The 19,609-nt window shown below is 38.0% G+C and overlaps 1 protein-coding gene, 1 long non-coding RNA gene and 1 pseudogene across 5 annotated transcripts in view; 1 reads left to right on the top strand and 2 right to left on the bottom strand.

Moving 5' to 3' along the window:
• The window catches only part of METAP2 (methionyl aminopeptidase 2), a 35,893-nt gene that overhangs the window by 4,323 nt on the left and 11,961 nt on the right, over positions 1-19,609 (bottom strand). For all 4 annotated transcript variants that reach the window (XM_005883152.2, XM_005883154.2, XM_014530751.1 and 1 more), the window contains 5 exons: positions 17,625-17,727; positions 8,146-8,307; positions 7,236-7,417; positions 6,336-6,430; positions 6,007-6,103 (listed from right to left, as the gene is read on the bottom strand). In XM_005883152.2, coding sequence (XP_005883214.1) covers positions 6,007-6,103; positions 6,336-6,430; positions 7,236-7,417; positions 8,146-8,307; positions 17,625-17,727 — 639 coding nt within the window. The remainder of the gene's footprint in view (positions 1-6,006; positions 6,104-6,335; positions 6,431-7,235; positions 7,418-8,145; positions 8,308-17,624; positions 17,728-19,609) is intronic.
• LOC102241114 lies at positions 2,357-3,655 on the top strand (annotated as a pseudogene).
• Positions 10,348-17,618, bottom strand: LOC106724234. Its single transcript, XR_001359974.1, has 3 exons — positions 17,448-17,618; positions 15,445-15,465; positions 10,348-10,483 (listed from the first exon to the last, which is right to left on the bottom strand). It is a non-coding gene; the product is annotated as an uncharacterized LOC106724234 (long non-coding RNA).

A 19,609-nucleotide genomic window follows, 5' to 3' on the forward strand; every position in this document is an offset into this window, starting at 1 on the left:
CTCTCTTTTTTTTTTTTTTCTGGGCCAGCTTTAGCTCTGAGGCCTTGCTGCTGAAAACATAGATACAATGTTGCGGTCCGAGCCCGGCTGAATGGAAGCCCTTTTCTGGGGTTTTGTTTAGCTTCTTATTTGCAACATAGTATATAGTTGCTTAGAGTTGCAACTGAGAGGCTGGCAAGTTAGGCGGGGAACGTTGGAGTCTGCAGCAAGCAAGCCTCGTGCTCGCTTCAGTGCCTGGCTGCCGGCTGCCATCTTGGCTGACAGTTAATTTGCATATACTCACTGATTAGCCAATGAAAAGGGTAGCGGTCGTACGCCAATTACCATGTTTCTCTTTTATTAGTGTAGATGTTTATTACAATGTTATTAATTAAAAACTAGAAGGGAGTAAGGAGAGATGGTGGAAAAAGAAGAAATTATGTGACGAGGACACAAGGGGGGTCCATCTAAAGAGGTATTGTTAATCAATAAAAAGTCATAAAATGCCATGTACACAATAATTACAAACATGAAAATTACATATTGTTATGGACTAAAAGGCAATGTAAAAATGAGTGTTCTGTGTTAAAATGATAGGATTTATGAAACCTTAAATTTTATTACTCTATCAACATTTCCAATGTTAAAAAAGAAAATCTTAAACAGCCCCAAGGTCCTGAGATTAATGATAGAATAAACAAACTGTGGTATAGTCACACAATGGAATGCTACTCAAAAATAAAAACAAAACACTAGGGATACACTGAACTGAATAAAACCTAAAAAAAAAAAAATGAGCAAAGGAAGGCACAGTTATACACATACTGTGCAATGGAATGCATATGTATACACTAGAGGCCCGGTGCACGAATTTGTGCACAGAGGGGTTGGGGAGGGGAGGGACACAGGAGATTGGCTGGGGAGTGGGGGGGAGGGACCACAGGAGGTTGGCTGCTGGCCCTCAGCTGTCCTGGAAAAGGTACTGCGTCTGCCACCATCCACCCCCGGTTCCCCATCCCAGCCCGGGCCTGAAGGCCCCAGCGGGGTTGGGAGAGGAGGCAACCATCGCCGGGCAGGTCACAGAAGGAACGGACGCCAGAGGCCGACGCCGCCCTCGGTGCCCTGCCACTGTGCAGTTCCCCAACTCCCCCCTTCCTCCTTCCCTCACTGCTGCACCACCACCAAGGCGGGCGGGCAGGTGGCCCCGGGGAAGGGAGAGAATGGTAGCAAGACAAACCCTTGTGTCAAGGGCTGACATTCAATAGATCACAGCGAGGGAGCTGCTTTGCTACATATGAAACCCTGACCCAGAATCAGGTCTCTACAAATGGTTTAGCACCAGGGGCCAATGGGGGCCGGCGGGGGGGGGCGCGGGAGGTTGCATTCAATAGATCACAGCGAGGGAGCTGCTTTGCTACATATGAAACCTGACCCAGAATCAGGTCTCTACAAATGGTTTAGCACCAGGGGCCAATGGGGGCCGGCGGGGGGGGGCGCGGGAGGTTGGCTGTGGGAGCACACTGACCACCTGCATTGAACACCTGCCCCCTGGTGGTCAGCGAGTGTCACAGCAACTGGTGGACCAGTCTTTGCGGTCATTCGGTTGTAATGGTTGCTTAGGCTTTTATATATAAAGATGTGCATTTAATATTTTCAAAATTAGGCATAATTACGTACCTGTTTAGGGATACGTAACTAGATAGTAAAAGGTATAAAGAAAAGCAAATGCAAATACTTTACTACTTAACATAGTGGTTTACTAGAGGAAGGCTACTGTAATTGAGAAGGCCTATACCAGTGATGGCGAACCTATGACACGTGTGTCAGAGGTGACACGCGAACTCATTTTTTTGGTTGATTTTTCTTTGTTAAATGGCATTTAAATATATAAAATAAATATCAAAAATATAAGTCTTTGTTTTACTATGGTTGCAAATATCAAAAAATTTCTATATGTGACACGGCACCAGAGTTAAGTTAGGGTTTTTCAAAATGCTGACACGCCAAGCTCAAAAGGTTCGCCATCACTAGCCTATACAGATAGAACTAGAGGGCTAGTGCATGACACTCATGCACTGGGGGGGTGTGTGTTCCCTCAACTCTCACAGTCCGGGACCCCTCAGGGGATGTCCGCCTGCTGGCTTAGGCCCGATTCCCCCATGGAGTGGGCCTAAGCCAGCAGGCGGACATCCCTCTCGCAATCTGGGATCCCTTACTCCTTACTACCTGCCTGCTCACTCCTTACAACCTGGCTCGCTGCTCCTTAGTGCTGCTGTGGAGGCAGGAGAGGTTCCCGCAACCACTGCCATGAGCCTGGCTCAGGGCCCCTGGGAGCGCACTGACCACCAGGGGGCAGTGCGCATCATAGCGACTGGTCGTTCCACTGTTCAGTCGATTTGCATATTGACCTCTTATTATATAGGATATTATACAAATAGTGTTGATTATAGTCCACAATAAAAAATGTTTAAAAATATTTAGCTGTACAGTGCTAGAATCCTTAGGATGAGCTACCTTTCTTCTAGGGCAGAATTAGGTAGCAAGGTTTTTTCCAAATTTGTAACAGTGAAACAATAACAAGTATATTACAAATTTAGGGGGTGGTACAGAAAAATAAAACTCTCAGCTCTTCAAAAAATATTCCTTTTTATATAAATAATAAGCTAAATGTATTTAAAAGTCACCAAGTATTACTATGTCTGTAAGACCTGTCAAACTGACCCATTGGGCCAATAAAAAATACATTTAAATAAAAAAAGATTTTCTAGACCCTGCACTTTCACCATGGCTTTCATTGCCAAGTCGTTCTACAACCTCACTATTATCAGCTTGGCTGGGGAGAAGACAGATTTCAATACATTCCGAGGCAGGGCAGTGCTGATTGAGAATGTACCATCGCTCTGAGCCAGCTCAACGAGCTGCAATGCTACTTTCCCAGGCACCTGGTGGTTCTTGGCTTCCCTTGCAACCAATTTGGACATCAGGAGAACTGTCAGAATGAGATTCTAAACAATCTCAAGTATGTTTTCCCTTGGGGGTGGATTCCAGCCCACCTTTACCCTTGCCCAAAAGTGTGAGGTGAATGGTCAGAACAAGCATCCTGTCTTCACCTACCTGAAGAACAAGATCCCCGACCCTTAGGATGACCCATTTTCTCTCATGACCAATCCCAAGTTCATCATTTGGAGTCCAGTGTGCCACTCAGATATGGCCTGGAATCTTAAGAAGTTCCTTACCGGGCTGAATGGGGGAGCCCTTCTGACACTACAGCTGCACTTTCCCCTCCTTCAACACTGAGCCTGATACCAAGCGTCTCCTCAAAGTTGCCATATAGACACTGGCTGCTAAGCACACAGATCTACTCCATCCAGCCCGAGTATCTCTCCTTAGGATTCAGAGTGTCCTTGGGAGACACTGCTGGACCTAAGCTTTCCCTTGAGATCAGTCTCCATCATCGAAGAGTCTTGCCTTTCCTGTCTGCCTGTTGCCTTTTTCTCTTCCAACCTTCTGGTTGGTGATTCAACTTGGCCTCCAAGACTTGGGCGGGCTCTGGGCCTTCACAGAATGATGGCACCGCCCTAAACCTATATGGGTGCTGTCTGAGGAGTGTGAAGAGCCCGCACCAGCCTGCTAGCTGAGTCCAATAAAGGGCAGGTGTGGCAATGGCAAAAAAAAAGACTTTTAAACAAAAATACATTTAAACAAAAAACCAACCTAACATATAACAAACTTACACAGAAGAAAGAGGGCACAGAGGTATCCATTTTTATTTTATCAGGGTTTGACAGTGTCAGGCTAATTCTGGAACCAACAGCTGTAAAGGTAACTTTCTAATTCTATTACCTTCCTGCTCAAAGTAAATAAGTAAAATTACCTCCCTTGATGGCCCAGCTCTGAATTATGGTTTTTGGGAATTGCTTCTGAAAGTTTAGCCTATAGCCTAGTTCTTCAACTCCCAATTTCATGATTTGTCCATACCCTTTCTGCTCTAACTAGTAAAAATGCCAGCCAAAAATGTTGTACTAGCTTAGTGGAAAAGGTAAGGAGACAGGTATTAAAGATTACAATACTGCAGTGGCTGAAAGTCAAATTGTCACCTAATACAGACCTTGAAAGCAAGATCAAACAGAATTGGAAGAAGATAGAAAAGAAAGTTTTGAGAGGGACTTGAATGTACATTATTTGTTATGGCACCAATCCCAAAACTGGGGTGGAAAATAAAAATATTTGTTAAATACTAATAAATTTCAAACACTATCATAAAATTTATATCCTATATAATAAAAACCTAATATGCTAAGTGTCCGGTCATCTGTTCAACCAATCAAAGCGTAATATGCTAATGATATGCTAAGGCCGCTCAAATGCTCACTATGACATGCACTGACCACCAGGGGGCAGACACTCTGACCAGTAGGTTAGATTGCAGCTGGAGTCCAGCTGACCGGGACTGGGCAAGATGGGCCTGACATGCCCTGGAGCCTTCCCGAGGTCCCTCCCCAGCCCCGATTGTGCACCTGTGGGGTTCCTTGGCCTGGCCTGCACCCTCTCACAATCCGGGGATGTTGGAGAGCTGGTTTTGGCCCAATCCTGCAGGCCAGGCCGAGGAACCCCACTAGTGCACAAATTTGTGCACTGGGCCTCTAGTTTCTAAATAAACAAACAAATCATACCATTAATCCTATTACACTAAAAAACAAATAAACTTGGGTTCTTAAAAGGTTATAGGATTATCTAAGCTCAAAGATAGACCTGCCTGACCCCAAAGCATGTTTTCTTCATTCTTATACCACCTCCCATCCAAGTGTGAGTAGCCTTTATCTAGAAAGTTACCTTAATAGCTATTGGTCCCAGAATTAGCCTGTGGCTGTCAAAAACCTGTATAATATGAAATGGACATCCCTGTGCCTTGCTTCTTCTGTGTAACTTGGTTATTTTTATTTAAATGCATTTTTTGTTTTAAAGAAATTTTTTTAAGAAAAATCTGTTTTTACTTAAATGTATTTTTGGTTGGTCTCAGAGGAAGAACTACTTTTGCACTTGCTAAAAACATAGTATTATTATCAACAGGGTAATGCAAAGAATGCTGCATTATATGAATTTACTGAAGGGTAAGGAAGCATGACATATGCCACTCAAAGGACTATAAAGGAGATAGGATATGGTTAAAGGAAATGTAGGAATTCTGTAAGAACGTTATTAGGACAGCTGGAACAGAAAGCTATGATGATGGTGGCTGAAGAGTGGTCATATAGATGTTGGGAGTCCAAGAAGGCTGGACTGAGGAAGAGCACAGGTGACTCTGGGACTGTGTACCTAAGGCAGTGGCTAGGAAAGAGAAGCAGGCAGAAGAAATAAAGATTAAAAGACATGCCCTGGCCCGCATTGCTCAGTGGGTAGAGTCAGCCCATACTCTGAAAGTTTGAGGGTTTGATTCCCAGTCAAAGGCACGTACCAGGGTTGCAGGTTCAGTCCCCCAACCCCTGTTGGGGTGTGTGAAGGAGGCAACCAACTTTTCTCCCTTTCTCTTTCCCTCCCCCTCCTCCCTTCCACTCTCTCTAAAAATCAATGGAAAAAATATACTTGGGTGAGAATTAAAAACAACAACAAAGATTAAAGGACACACAAGGAATAAACCGGCCTCTCAATTTTGTATTTAACTTCTCTGAGTTATGCAAAAGATAATTCCAGGGATAGCATATATTACTTCAAGACAGCACTAATTCAGTACTCACTGAGGCAATTGTGATCTGACTAGTCACAGAAAACCTAGTCTGCATTTTGGCCACCCTGGGATAAATCCCCAAGTGTCTTCTTATCAGCTACCAGAGGAGCCTGGCAACAATTCCCAGCTAACAACCACATACTCCTCCTACCATAAGCAGGTCATTTCCCCATTTTCCCTCTATATTCTCAAGCGATAAAGATGTAGCAGCTGACCCAAAGAAAGCACTCAACACTCTTTTTTAAAATTAATTTTGCAAAGCTCACACCATTTTAAGTAAGATACATTTTTAAAGAACACACCTTGATATGTCTTCCCATCTATTTCGACCTCATAGGATTCCATAACTTCTTGAATGGCCTCACCAACATCACATAGACGAACATCAATTCCAGCACACTAAAGACCAAATAATGTATAGTGTTATTCAAAGTGCAGAATTTTACATTAGCTTAACTTCAAAACTGCTTTGTACATTGTAACTTTCTCTATAAAAACCTTTGGTACATTATATAATTATCCACTTAAAACCCTAAGGGCAGTGGAGTAGTCTTACATAACTCAAACACCTTCAACAGCTTATAATGTGCTCAAAATATGTTGAATGAAATAGTGATTACAGTTCACATACCTTTATTCCAGTGTTAGTGGCATCTTTTACAGCTTTTAATAATGTATCATATTTGGGATTAAAAGTGACAGTAAAAGCACAGTCAATAATCCTACCTGAAAGAAAAAAATTCCCATTTAAATTTACTTATCAGCTAGTTGATTTATCTATCTTATAGCATCTACTCTATTGCTTATCCTTGCTAATTAACAGGAAAATAAAATGATGGGCTCAAATGAAAGCAGCACTCTAAGTACACATTCATAACCAAAGGGGGAAAAAGTAAAATTAAGTTATATGAAGGATTCAGGATGAAAAGATAATTCCAGTGGTAGTACATATTACTTCAAGATAGCACTAATTCAGTATCACTGAAGCAGTTATGCAAAAATATAAACAGAAATCAATCAAAGCTAGAAAAGCCTAGGGAACTAAGAAACAGAAATCCAGGCAGAGAATATGTGTAGGTCCCCAGGATGCTAACCATCATTCCAGCTTCTTTAATTTAATAAAAGCTTAGGTAAGTACTTAATTTAAGCTTTACTTTTCACCTGTTAAAGTGAGATAAAACAATACTTGCAGAAAAGCTAACAATTATAAACGTTGGTAAACTTAAAGGTTCTAAGTAAACATTTGATGTTATATGAATAAATGTCTGAAATAATAACTGAAGAAATGTAGGATAATATTTTTCATGCCTTGATACAAAGGGTAAACTTCAATTACCTGACGGCTTTTATTATACTCCATTTAGTAGGAGGCTTTAAAGCCAATTTCAAAATCTACCTCAACACAGCTCTATTAAAAAGTGAGGCATCAAGAAGAAAATTTGGGAGTTCAGTACCTATAGCCCCACCCCATCCAACACAGATAAGACTAGTCCTTTTAGGGAGTGGGGTGAAATTATTTCTAAGAACTCACCACTTATATGTGTTCCAAAGTCTATCTTACAGATATCATCATACTGTAATACTGTTGTGTCACCAGCATTGGGAGTATAATGGGCAGCACAGTTATTGAGAGAACACCCAGTAGGAAACGCCAGGCCTGCGTTTAATCCATTCTCTTTTATTAGCTTTCGTGAACAATCTTCCAATTTTTCGCTAAAAAATAAAAACAAAATTTGTTTACTTTGACATTTTATATAAGGTATAACCTTATAAACCTTGCAGTTCATCATGTTCAGAAAGTTAAATAAAACTCTCTTAAATTACTTCCTGGAAATAATCTGAGCACTTTCTGAATGTGAATAACAGTTCCCTGAAGCTATGAAAATAGTAGCGCACCTCTAAAAGATAAAAAATTTAATTCCACTAGAAATCTGGAGAAATGAAATGAGAGGACTTAAGTTTCCTAGTAGGTAACATTCTTGACGTAGACTAATTTAAATGCTGATTACACTTTATTTGCTCAATGTTGCATATTTTGAAATATGAATCAGAGAATTAGGTTGCCTCTTACAGCTAATTATTTCTCAACAGGAAACTGAAGAAATAATTACTTTTATTGGTTTCTTCATTACATTATAAATGTTTTGTGTCCAAGAATTTTAATTTAATATGAACTGCTAGATAGCAAACCAATAGAGTTTAGGACAAAAAATAAGAATAATGGGTGCATTTGCACATGAGTGTACGTGAATACAAAATAGGATGGGTGAAGTACAAATGCCTCTAATGGTTTCCTCGTTACATCAACATTACAAGAATTTAGAAGATGTTTCTAGAACCTTCATTTAAAGTAGTAATGAAAGCCAAACATTACAACTGAAAAGTCAACTCTAAAAAATAATTATTTTTCTCATGTTCTTACAAAATCATATTCCTTTTACCAGATTTCTATCATTGTCATCCCAGGCTTAATCCAGCTCATAACGTATTTTCTAACTTGTCGATGTGCTTCTGCAGCTTCTCGAAAATCATTCCAAATCTCTTCACTAGCTTGATCTAATGCTTTCTTTTCTTCACTTGTAGTTCTCCAAGCAGCTGTTCGCCTTTATAGTACACATAGCATAGTATTAGTAATTTAAGAAACAGCACAATAAACATAAAAGCTGAGATAAAAATATACTAATATAAGACATTTTAGATAAAAACATTACATATTTAATTTCTTTCACTAAATGTCAGCATAACTTCTGAATACAAGTAGTCAAACACTTGTAATCAAGCCAAATCATAATAAATACTTTCCAAGAATCTTAAAAAAAAAAAAATCAAGTGAGATTGCATTCATAGCCAGAGGACTAATACCATGCCACAGAAAATAACACAAAACGAGAGAACCAGAAAAGTCAGAAGAGTCCTAGATACCAAGCAGGTAGGAGAAAAAGTCATCATTCCACTCGAGGTAATATATATAATAAGAGGATTCAAAAGAGCACACCAAAATTTAGCATTTAACGTCACCAATAGGGCAAGTACTAATACAAAGACTTGATAAAAAAAAAGCTTTTCCAGGAGTTTTCTAATTGTGTGTGTGTGTGTGTGTGTGTGTGTATATATATATATATATATATGGTAATCTTCCTTGAAGGATATGGCTCACATTTTAAAAGTGCTAGGAGTAACAGATTTTTTTTTCAGTATCTGGGAATGAGGAGATCCACTGATTGCCTTTAAGCAGTACATTTTGAAAACTGTTTTCAAATGAAAATCTTTGAAAAAGTTGTTATCCTTTCACACATTCTTAAGAAATACTGAATATATAAGGCCTAGCCAGATAGCTCAGTTGGTTAGAGCACTGTCCCTACTATATGCTAAGGTTTTGAGTTCGATTTCTGGTCAGGCCACATACAAGAAACCATCAATGAATGCATAAATAGGTGGAACAACAAATTGATGTTTCTCCCCTCTCCCACTCTCTAAAATAAAATAATTTAAAAAATACTGTATAGTTCACAAACTCAGTGATCACGGAGGTATATAAATTATACTTAGTATGAAAGTGATGCTTTCAAATTATTCCTATGGCCTTAAGTTAGTAGCTGGCAAACTATGTGGTCTGCAGGTAAATCCAGCCCGGCACCTGTTTTGTAAATAATGTTTAACTGCTGCTCTCGCTTGTGTGGCTCAGCTGGTTGGGTCAGTCCCACACACTGAAGGGTTGCAGGCTTGATCCCCAGTAGGGGGCGTGCAAGAGGCAGTTAATCAATGTTTCATTCTCACATAGATGTTTCTCCCCGCCCCTCTAAAATCAATAAACATGCTCTAGGGTGAGAATAAAAAAAAAAAAAAGAAAGAAACGACAGAATTAGAAATTCACTGCAATACAGTGAATAAATTACTGATAAAGGATCATCAATGAATACTAAAATAGCTAAGTGAAAGGTTGTTAAAGACAAGGATATTCCAATGGTTCCAAACTACCCCATAGATTACATGTTAACTGCAAAAAGAAAAAAGTATCTTTAAAAAAAGAAACAGGGATGATGGTCTTCATATTACCCAAGTGAGTAAATACAGATAAACTAATGAACAATCTGAAATTACATCTGATGCAACAGACTATGGTATAATATGAAGTACTTTAATGTCACTTATAATATATCCCTGTCAAATATATTTAGTATAATGCTAATGTAAGCCTTTCCAACTAATTCCGGTTTATAGAAAATACAAAAACAGAAAAAAGTTTAATGACACCACAAGGAAACAATGGGAGAAATCCCAGAACAAGAGATTTTTTAAATTACCTGATCTCTTAAAAAAGCCAGTTCAATTGAAGAGATGAAGGTAGGGATTCTAATCATATGCAATGTATGAACCTTGATTGGATCCTGGTTTAGGAGGAAAAATAACTAAAAAGATGTTCCAGGGACAACAGGAAAAATATTCTAAATATGAACATTAGGTAATTATTTACATGATACTGGGAAGTTACTGTTAATATACTTGGCTGTAATAATTTAGAGAATTTCTAATTCTAGGGAGAGACTTGAAGTTTCTAGAAGTAAGGACTCAAAATAAGACTTCTTTTTAAATGGCCCAGCCAAAAGAAAAAGATCAACAACAAAAAACCACATACATACACACACACAGGGCAAAATGTTAATAAGCACTTTTCAATCTGGGTATAGAGTTCTTATGGAATTCACTATAAAAGTTGAAATCAACAAAGATATTTATTCCAACAAAGATATTTATTCCATCATTTATAATAGTAAGCAACTAGAATAAAAGAAAAAAAAATAGTAAGCAACTAGAAATAAAGTGTAAGTCCAATAAGAGAAAACTGGACAAATTATGATATGCACACAGATGTGCAAAATTATTCAGCCATTAGAAATACTGTTGGTTTCTTTACTAACATGAAAACAAATTTTAAAAGGAATGATATTGTGATATAAGTCTACCTTGAAAAAGAGTTCTAGGTATTTATATGAGAGCCTTTAGAGGAAGAAATATTAACAAGTTAACAGTGATTTTACTAGTAATTCACTGGCAGAATTAAGGAGACTTCTATTTTCTTCTTTTTGCTAATCTGTATTTACTAACTATTCTATAGTGGGTATGTATGGCTTGTAAAATTAACATTTCCCCCCCAAAATTGTCTACTAAATTTAGAAATAGATAAAGAATTTCAAAATAATACTTCATTCTACTTCTAGATATCCAGAATAAGAGAAAAACCAGTTCCAATTAACATACTACAATGTTCATCACAGAAATTTTCCTAATAAAATATTGAAGTCAATATAAATATTCAAAAATAGGGAAATAACTAATAAAGTTAAGCCAGATACAGAATAGAATAGCATTACAGCCATTAAAAAATTGGTTTAAAAAACTTTTAATAACACTGGAAATAAACATAGAATGTTGTATTTTTTAAAAGGGCAACAACCAGTGTAATAAAAATGGATTCAGCCCTAGCTGGTTTGGCTCCATGGATAGAGCATCGGTCTGCAGACTGAAGGGTCCCAGGTTCAAGGGCACATGGCCCAGGTTGTAAGTTTGATCCCCAGTAGGGGGCACGCAGGAGGCAGCCGATCAATGATTCTATCACATCACTGATGTTTCTCTTTTCTCTCTCTCTCTCCCTCTTCCTTCCTCTCTGAAATCAATAAAAAATAAAAATGGATTCAGACAAAGATCATCAATGGATGCTACATGGGAGGACAACATAAGGAATGAGATATTTTCATATTCACAAATTAGTTTCCCACAAATTAGTAATTACGAGAAGAAAAAAAGTACTGATAAACCAAAAAAACTAGATAATACCTTATCTAAGTGATATCTACTCTCAAATCAATCAGAAAAATAGTATGCATACAAATTCACCAATGAAACATTTTCTCCATTTGCCTTTTATCTTCCAAGGAAAAAATGGAATGTTATTTTATATTATATAGAGTATGTATAATTGTCATATTTCATTGACAGAACAATAAAAGTTGCAAAATGTTAAGAATCTAAGTGAAAAGTATGCAGGAGTTCTTTGTAATATTCTCACAGTATGGAATTATTCCTGTGAAGTATTAAATTATTTTAAAATAAAGCAATGTACTCAACATGGGTGGTAGTTACAATTGAGTTCTTTGTGATAATTCAAGCAATTTACAATTAGTTTATTTAAAAACAATGAGGCAAGATATAAAAATCTATTTAATATTTTACCAAATCTATAAGAATATTTATTCTGACCTATTTGCAAATAGTCAAAACTGATTTTATGAATGTCAACAAATATTGAGAGTTATCAAAAAGCAAACATAACAATACCTTAATTTCTTTTGTATTTCTCTAGGACAGCATATAGCATTGCTTTCAATATTTAAGAAAAGTATCACCCCAAGAGATATTAATCTTCACCTAAGGATATTTTTTCCATTGGATTTTAGAGAGTGGAAGAGACAGAGAGAGAAATACTGATGTGAGAGACACACATGGATTGGGTGCCTCCCGCATGTGCCCTAGGAATCGAGCCTGCAACCGAAGTACGTGCCCTAGACCGGAAACAAACCCAAGACCCTAAGTCCGAGGGCCAATGCTCTTAACTGGCTAGGGCCAAAATTTGCTTTTCTTAACATTACTTCAAATATTCCACCAATTCACAGTGATATAAAATATTAACAATCTGTTACAACTATAAGAAACCAATGGCTTTCCTCCACTTTAGCAATAAACATCTAGAAATGGAAGTAGAAATAAAAACTCCTTGTTCACATCAGTAACAATACCAGAAAACAGTCAAGAATAAATTTAATGTGCTTGCTTTGGCAGCACATATACTCAAGTTGGAAAAATACATAACCCCAGAGCAAGGATGACATACAAATTCGTGAAGTGTTCCATGTTTAAAAAATATATAATAAATTTAACAAGAATGGGACAGAACCTACCAGAAAAAAAAAAAAAAAAAATCAGAATAAGTGGGAAAATATTCCATGACACTAGATAAAGACAATGTGACATAACTGCCAATTTTCTAAAAACAAATACATAAATGTAATGCAATTCTGATGAGAATTCTAACAAGGACATTTCTCTTGGGTGTGTGTGTTAAGATTATATGACAAAATAGCTAAGAAAAGTATGAAAAGGAACTGTGTTTGGGTGTGTGGCAGAGAAGACAAGACTGCTTTATCAAATTATCAAAATAGTATACAGTTTAGGAAATAAAAATAGTATTAACACAGGAATAGACAAACAGATCAAAGGAAGAGAATAAATAATACAGAAACTGGTTCCATTATATATGAGAATATATAGTTGAGCCTTGAACAACATGGGGTCTGGGGGGCCTGACCACCGAGAAGTAAAATAACCATGTATTGCTTAATTCAGTCTTCTGCATTTACAGATTCCAAACCACAGATCAAAAACATGTAATTCCAGCCCTGGCTGAGTAGCTCAGTTGGTTGGTTAGAGCATAGTCTTGATACACCAAGGTTGTGGGTTCAATCTCCAGTCAGAACACGTACAAAAATCAACCAATGAATGCATAAATAAAATGGAACAACAAATTGATGTTTCTCTCCCCCTTCCTCTCTCTAAAAAATAAAAAAAAAAAAACCCAAAAAACAAAAAACCCACAGCCCTAACCGGTTTGGCTCAGTGGATAGAGCATTGGCCTGCGGAGTCAAGGGTCCCAGGTTCAATTCCAGTCAGGGGCATGTACCTTGGTTGCAGGCACATACCCAGTGGGGAGTGTGCAGGAGGCAGCTGATCGATGTTTCTCTCTCATCGATGTTTCTGGCTCTCTATCCCTCTCCCTTCCTCTCTGTAAAAAAATCAATAAAATATATTTTTTTAAAAAAAGAACCCATCTCGTGTCCACTTGGCTATCACAACCAGGTTCCAAGCATGTGGAGCTCTGGGTCATAATTCCTCAGAAGAGGGCTATGCAAAATCTTTCCCAAATATTTCTGAAATTTGAAGGCATGCGTGTTTCTGGCATACTTGGTCTTTCCCAAAAGATTGCTGCAACTTTAAAGGACTTCACAGCTCACTCTGAGTAGAATCAGTGTTTCTGGTCTTTTATCATGCCATCGGCCCACATGGGCCCATCATGCTAAGACAACGTTAAAATGTACCTGAAGGTACCATGTTTTTGGATAGCTCTGTCTTTACATATCTGCTATCTTTGCCTGGGATGGCTCTCATCAACGCTCCGACTTGGTTAACTCCTGCTCATCTTCAAGTTTCAGCTCCAGGACCAGGGCGGGTTCATGTTGTTTTCTACCTGTTGAACATCTCTTCCTCCTTTTCATGATAATTTTCTTTGGAGAATCACTGTTCTTACTCCAGCTGCATTGATCAGATGCTGCATTGACGAGATGAAGCTTACCCTGTGCTTGGCGCCAAGATTGATCGTGTTTATCAGGCAGGACTTTTCATTCTCTTGGCCATGTGCTTGGATCAAGAGTAGACATATGACCCAAGCAAGAACTCTCAATCACCTGGGGCCATTTTGTAGAATTATTAGGGGAAACGTTTTGTTTGTTTTTATAAAGTTGATTAATTGGTAAAGTATAGGCCTGGAATTTTCAATGGCCCATGTATGAAAAAGCCAGCAGAGGCATAACTGGAGGTGAGAGAGAGAAGAAGAGAGATCTGGGAACATGATTGGAGTTCCTGGATCAAACTATAACTGAATGCAAAATGCTCCCGAAATTATCCTTTGTTTAACAATAATACATAAATAAGATGTTTAATACAGAACTAGAGGCCCGGTGCATAAAAAATTCATGCATCTGGGGGGGAGGGGAGGTTCCTCAGCCCTCCCGCAGTCCGGGACCCCTTGGGGGATGGTCCACCTGTCGGCTTAGGCCCGCTCCCCAGGGGATCTCTGGCAGTCCGGGAGCCCTTAGGAGATGTCTGACTGACAGCTTAGGCCCACTCAGCAGTCAGACATCCTTAGCACTGCCGAAGAGGCGGGAGAGGCTACCACCACTGCTGCTGCGCTCGCAGCCATCAGCCCGGCTTGTGGTTGTGTGGAGCTCCCCCTCTGAAAGCACACCGATCACCAGGGGTCAGTTCCTGCATTGAGTGTCTGCCCCCTGGTGGTCAGTGTGTGTCATAGTGACTGGTCATTCTGGGTCATTCAGCCATTAGGGTTAATTTGCATCTTACCCTTTTATTATATAGGATGGTTTATAATAGCAAAAAAATACTGGAGACAAAGTAAATGCTCACCAATTAGAAAATGGTGAAATAAAGAATGATATGTTCACATCATAGAATATTATGAAGCCATTCAAAAGAATTACAGAGCTATTCTGACTTAGAGGAACTTTATTTTTTTATTTTAAAAAAATATATTTTATTGATTTTTTACAGAGAGGAAGGGAGAGGGATAGAGAGCTAGAAACATCGATGAGAGAGAAACATTGATCAGCTGCTCCTGCACACCCCCTACTGGGGATGTGCCCGCAACCAAGGTACATGCCCTTGACTGGATTCGAACCTGGGCCCCCTCAGTCCGCAGGCCGACGCTCTATCCACTGAGCCAAACCGGTCAGGGCATAGAGGAACTTTAAAGGGTAGTACTGAATGAGGAAAGTAAGGCGGAGGAAAAGTATGCCTGATTTCATTTTTGTAAACAAGCAATGACCAAAACACTCTCCTTATAGAAACAGACATAGTTAACACATATATGAGCATAGAAAAATATGGAAGGCTACCTGCTAGATGCTTACATGGGTCTGGAAGGAAGGGAAGGAAGAGGGAACAAGCAAAAAAAAAAAATTAAAAATTTTTATTTAAAGATAAATGTGATCACATCCTATGTACCATGAAATTTTATGTAATTAATATAAAATTATGTGTCTGTACATTTTTTAAATAGATGCATCAAGATAGGATATTGACTGATGAATTCAATTTAAAGAAAAGATGCCTATACCATAAAATTCCCCAACTTTACAGGCTAATTCCCTATGAGTACTGGGAACAAGGAAGGCAGTAAAAATATAACATCACGCTCTTTTCTAATTAACAAAAACAAACAAACAAAAACCTGCCCTGGTTCTGTGGTTAGAGCATTGGCCTGTGCACAGGAAGGTCTTGGGTTTGATTCGAGGTCAAGGGCAAGTACCTGGATTGCAGGCTTGATCCCCGCCCTCAGGGCGCCTGTGGGAGGCAACAAATCCGTGAGTCTCTCACATCAATATTTCTCTTTTTCTCTCTCTGCCCCTCCCTGTTCCCTTCCACTCTAAGAGAGAAACAAAACAACAAAAAACAATGCTACAGTAGAAGCTTTCTTAGCCAACTATTGCAACCACTCAATTAGCCAATGCTCTTGACTCCCTCAGTAAACATAGTGACTAATTCCCATTGTATTCTGAATATCAGCAGATGACAAGTTCCTATTCTGAATAGCAGCTAACACTTACTTAATGCTTACTATGTGTCTGTTACTCTGCTAAGTGCTTTGCATATGTTATTATTCCTCACAACAACCTTATGAAGTGCCCCCCTTTTTTTTTTTTTTTTTACAGATGAGGAAATAAAATTATAGACATGATAAATTACTTGCCCAAGTCAAAAAGCTAATAAGTGTTAGAGCTAGGATTCAAATGCAGATAGTTTAGCCCTAGCTTCCATATTCTTAACACATTTCGTACCGCTCAGTTTTCTCGTGTTTCGCGCGCCATCTGTTAAGGACCGCTCACGAGTGTTCTCGTTTTTCACGCCCATGGAAAAAGGAGCGAATCTAGATACTTATGTAAATTTTGTTTGGTCCCTCTTCATAGAGGAAAATGTTTTACGCAGTACCATACGTTAAAAAAGTACTTGGAACTTTAATTGTTTAATTGTTTTTGTAAATAAAAATGTTATAATTATTGAAAAACACCTAAAGTGCATTATGATGATTTAAATAACGTCCAGTTTGCCCAAAAACGTGCAGTCCCGAGATTTCTATGCGGTACGCAACGTGTTAACCAGTCTGCATAATGCCATTATGTGTCTGCTAACCAGTGGAAACACATATCCTTTCAGAATACTTCCAAGAATTTAGGTGATTTGTTCCTAAAACTTATTTAAGTCACCTGCGGTTACTACTATAATTATGTTATTTAATTATATATATTTCATTTAAAAAATTGTTTCTATGAAAACTAAATTGACTACTCAGAACAATCTCAATAAAGGCAAGTCATCAAAAAATACTTCTGTCAAATTAAGTAAAGAATTATAAATGGTTTCAGGAAAAAAATGTAAAGATATAGACAGGCATCAGCTCTCAGATTACTTAGTTATTCATAGAAATTCAAAATAAAATAGACTCATAGGCAATGCATTGTGGATATGACTTATGGGGGAGAAAGTGGAGTCCAATGCAAATTTATCCTAAAAATGATGAAAACCAAATATTTAAGTTAACTTTTATCAATAAAGACGAGAGGCCCAGTGCACAGGTAGGGTCTCTAGGCCTGGCCAGCAATCAGGGACGATCAGGTTCCCTGCCTCCTGACCTCCCCGCCTGTTCCTTCCCTCACCCACTCAGCACCCTGCCGCCACCACTGGTCACCTGCCATGTTCCGTGCCACCCCCCGGTGGTCAGCGCATGTCATAGCGAGCAATCGAACTCCTGGTCTCCTGGTGAAACTCCCAAGGGGACAATTTGCATTTAGCCTTTTATTATATAGGATTTTTACTTTTTGTAATCCCATTTTTAACATACTTTTTTGATTAACTAAACTGCTGGTCTCAATCATTTTGGATAAGAGGGCTTCTACTGTATTTTCTCTGCAACAAATTCACAAGCTTTTATTAAGGTAGTGGAGAAAAATTAAATCTGCTTTATTGCTAAACTACAACTTTCAAAAGTCAAACTGGAAAGTTATTTTATGATCCTTACCCATCTTGTGTGGGTGGGTACTCGCATTCTTGTCCTTTGGGAAATACACCGTTAGGATACAGGTCACATATTGGAACTGAGGGAGGGTCTGTTTGAACTTTTGCTGTGAGATACAAATAAAGCATTAACTTCTGTAGTTGGAAATAAAATTAAGCAGTTATCATTACAGTTTTTCTCAGTTCCTAATGGTTGTGGTATGTCCTGATTTTAAAGAACCTCCTTGATGTTTGTCTCCTTATAGTTAAAAATACCATGCTGGTCACCTCCTCTCTGATTTACTATAGCTTGGGAATAAAAATATTCAATTCCTCAAGACTCCATTATATATTTAAACAGTATATACCTTGGAAGAAAGCACACTTCTAATGTTTTTGTCTTCATTTACTATACTGGAAATGGGATAGCATATAGAGGTTGGCTTTCACAAATACAAATAAAAGCAGCAACAAGAAAATAAGAAATCTTATAGCAATAAAGTAAAAATATAAAGCTGTTATATGTTAATAAAACAAGTTTAAAAACTTATTTCAAGGTTATAATAGGTATAAAGTTAAGAGTATACATACTCAGTGCCAGTACCCAAAGACTTTAGGTAGCCATACACAAATTTCCCGATACTCAAAAAAAGTTAACACCTAGCATGTTTTAAGAACATTATTTCCCAAACTATGTACTAAAACACCAGTGCTTCAAGATGCTTTTATGTTGTTGTTTTGGTTTTTAAAAAAATATATTTTTATTTATTTCAGAGAGGAAGGGAAAGGGAGAGAACATCAATGATGAGAGAGAATCACTGATTGGCTGCCTCCTGCATGCCCCCTACGGGGGATCAAGCCAGCAACCCGGGCATGTGCCCTGACCAGGAATCGAACTGTGATCTCCTGGTTCATAGGTTGGTTGGTACTCAACCACTGAGCCACACCAGTAGAGCTTCAAGATGCTTTTAAAAGATAGCTAAGAAAAGTTGTTTTCTAAAAATTTCCCCCAAATATATATAAGAACTAGTGGTATAGTTCTTATCACATGAAGAACTGCCTTTAGTAACAAATGCTGTATCCAAGGAATGCCAGAAAGCTGCATGGGTTATTTTATGACCTTCAATGTATACCTGCAGCATTTATCAACTAAGTTGAATTATGTGGTTTCCTTTGGATTATTACTGATCTTATGTTATTGATCTTTTAAAGTTTTAACACATATTTTGCTCTTTTGTTCTGCAAGGAGAGAAAAATAATGTGCATAAATAAAAATATGATCGTTTATTGAGCCAAATCATTTATCTATGAAACCACTTTTTTTGGTTTCCTCCTTTAACCCAAATGCTCAATATCATGATTGTCAGCCAACTGGTTTAAATGGGTTCTATGGGCAAGTAAACTTGAAGACACTTTCTTATGTTTCTCCTAAGAGAGAATATTAGAATTTAAAATTTAAAAAAATCTTAGAGGTCATCTAATTTAGCTTCACACTAAAATTTAATAATCCCGTTTTAAACTCCTGACATTTGGCACTGCACTCCTGACAACAGAGGCAGTCAATATCTTCCCAACATTCATTTTGGGTGAACCAAAGTATTATCTCATCACCCTCAGCTTCATCTCATCTACAAATCTGATAAAGATGCTTTTTATATTGTCCACAAATTAAAGGATTCAAAGAGATAATTAGAGAAAACATAAAAAATCTATAACCAAAATATCAATCAGAGTTGAAGTTTAGCCTTTACCACTTATTAGCTGTGACTTGGACAAATGGCTAAATGTGCCAAGCCTGTTTCCTTATTTACAAAATGAAGAACCAGATGAAATTTTGTATAACCTTTGAAAATTATAATGTACTATATTCAATTATCTAAAACAGTGGTTGGCAAACTCATTAGTCAACAGAGCCAAATATCAACAGTACAACGATTGAAATTTCATTTGAGAGCCAAATTTTTTAAACTTAAACTATATAGGTAGGTACATTGTTATTAACTTAATCAG

The sequence above is a fragment of the Myotis brandtii genome, unplaced genomic scaffold (genome assembly GCF_000412655.1).
Source record: "Myotis brandtii unplaced genomic scaffold, ASM41265v1 scaffold772, whole genome shotgun sequence".
In the NCBI taxonomy this organism is placed as follows: domain Eukaryota; kingdom Metazoa; phylum Chordata; class Mammalia; order Chiroptera; family Vespertilionidae; genus Myotis; species Myotis brandtii.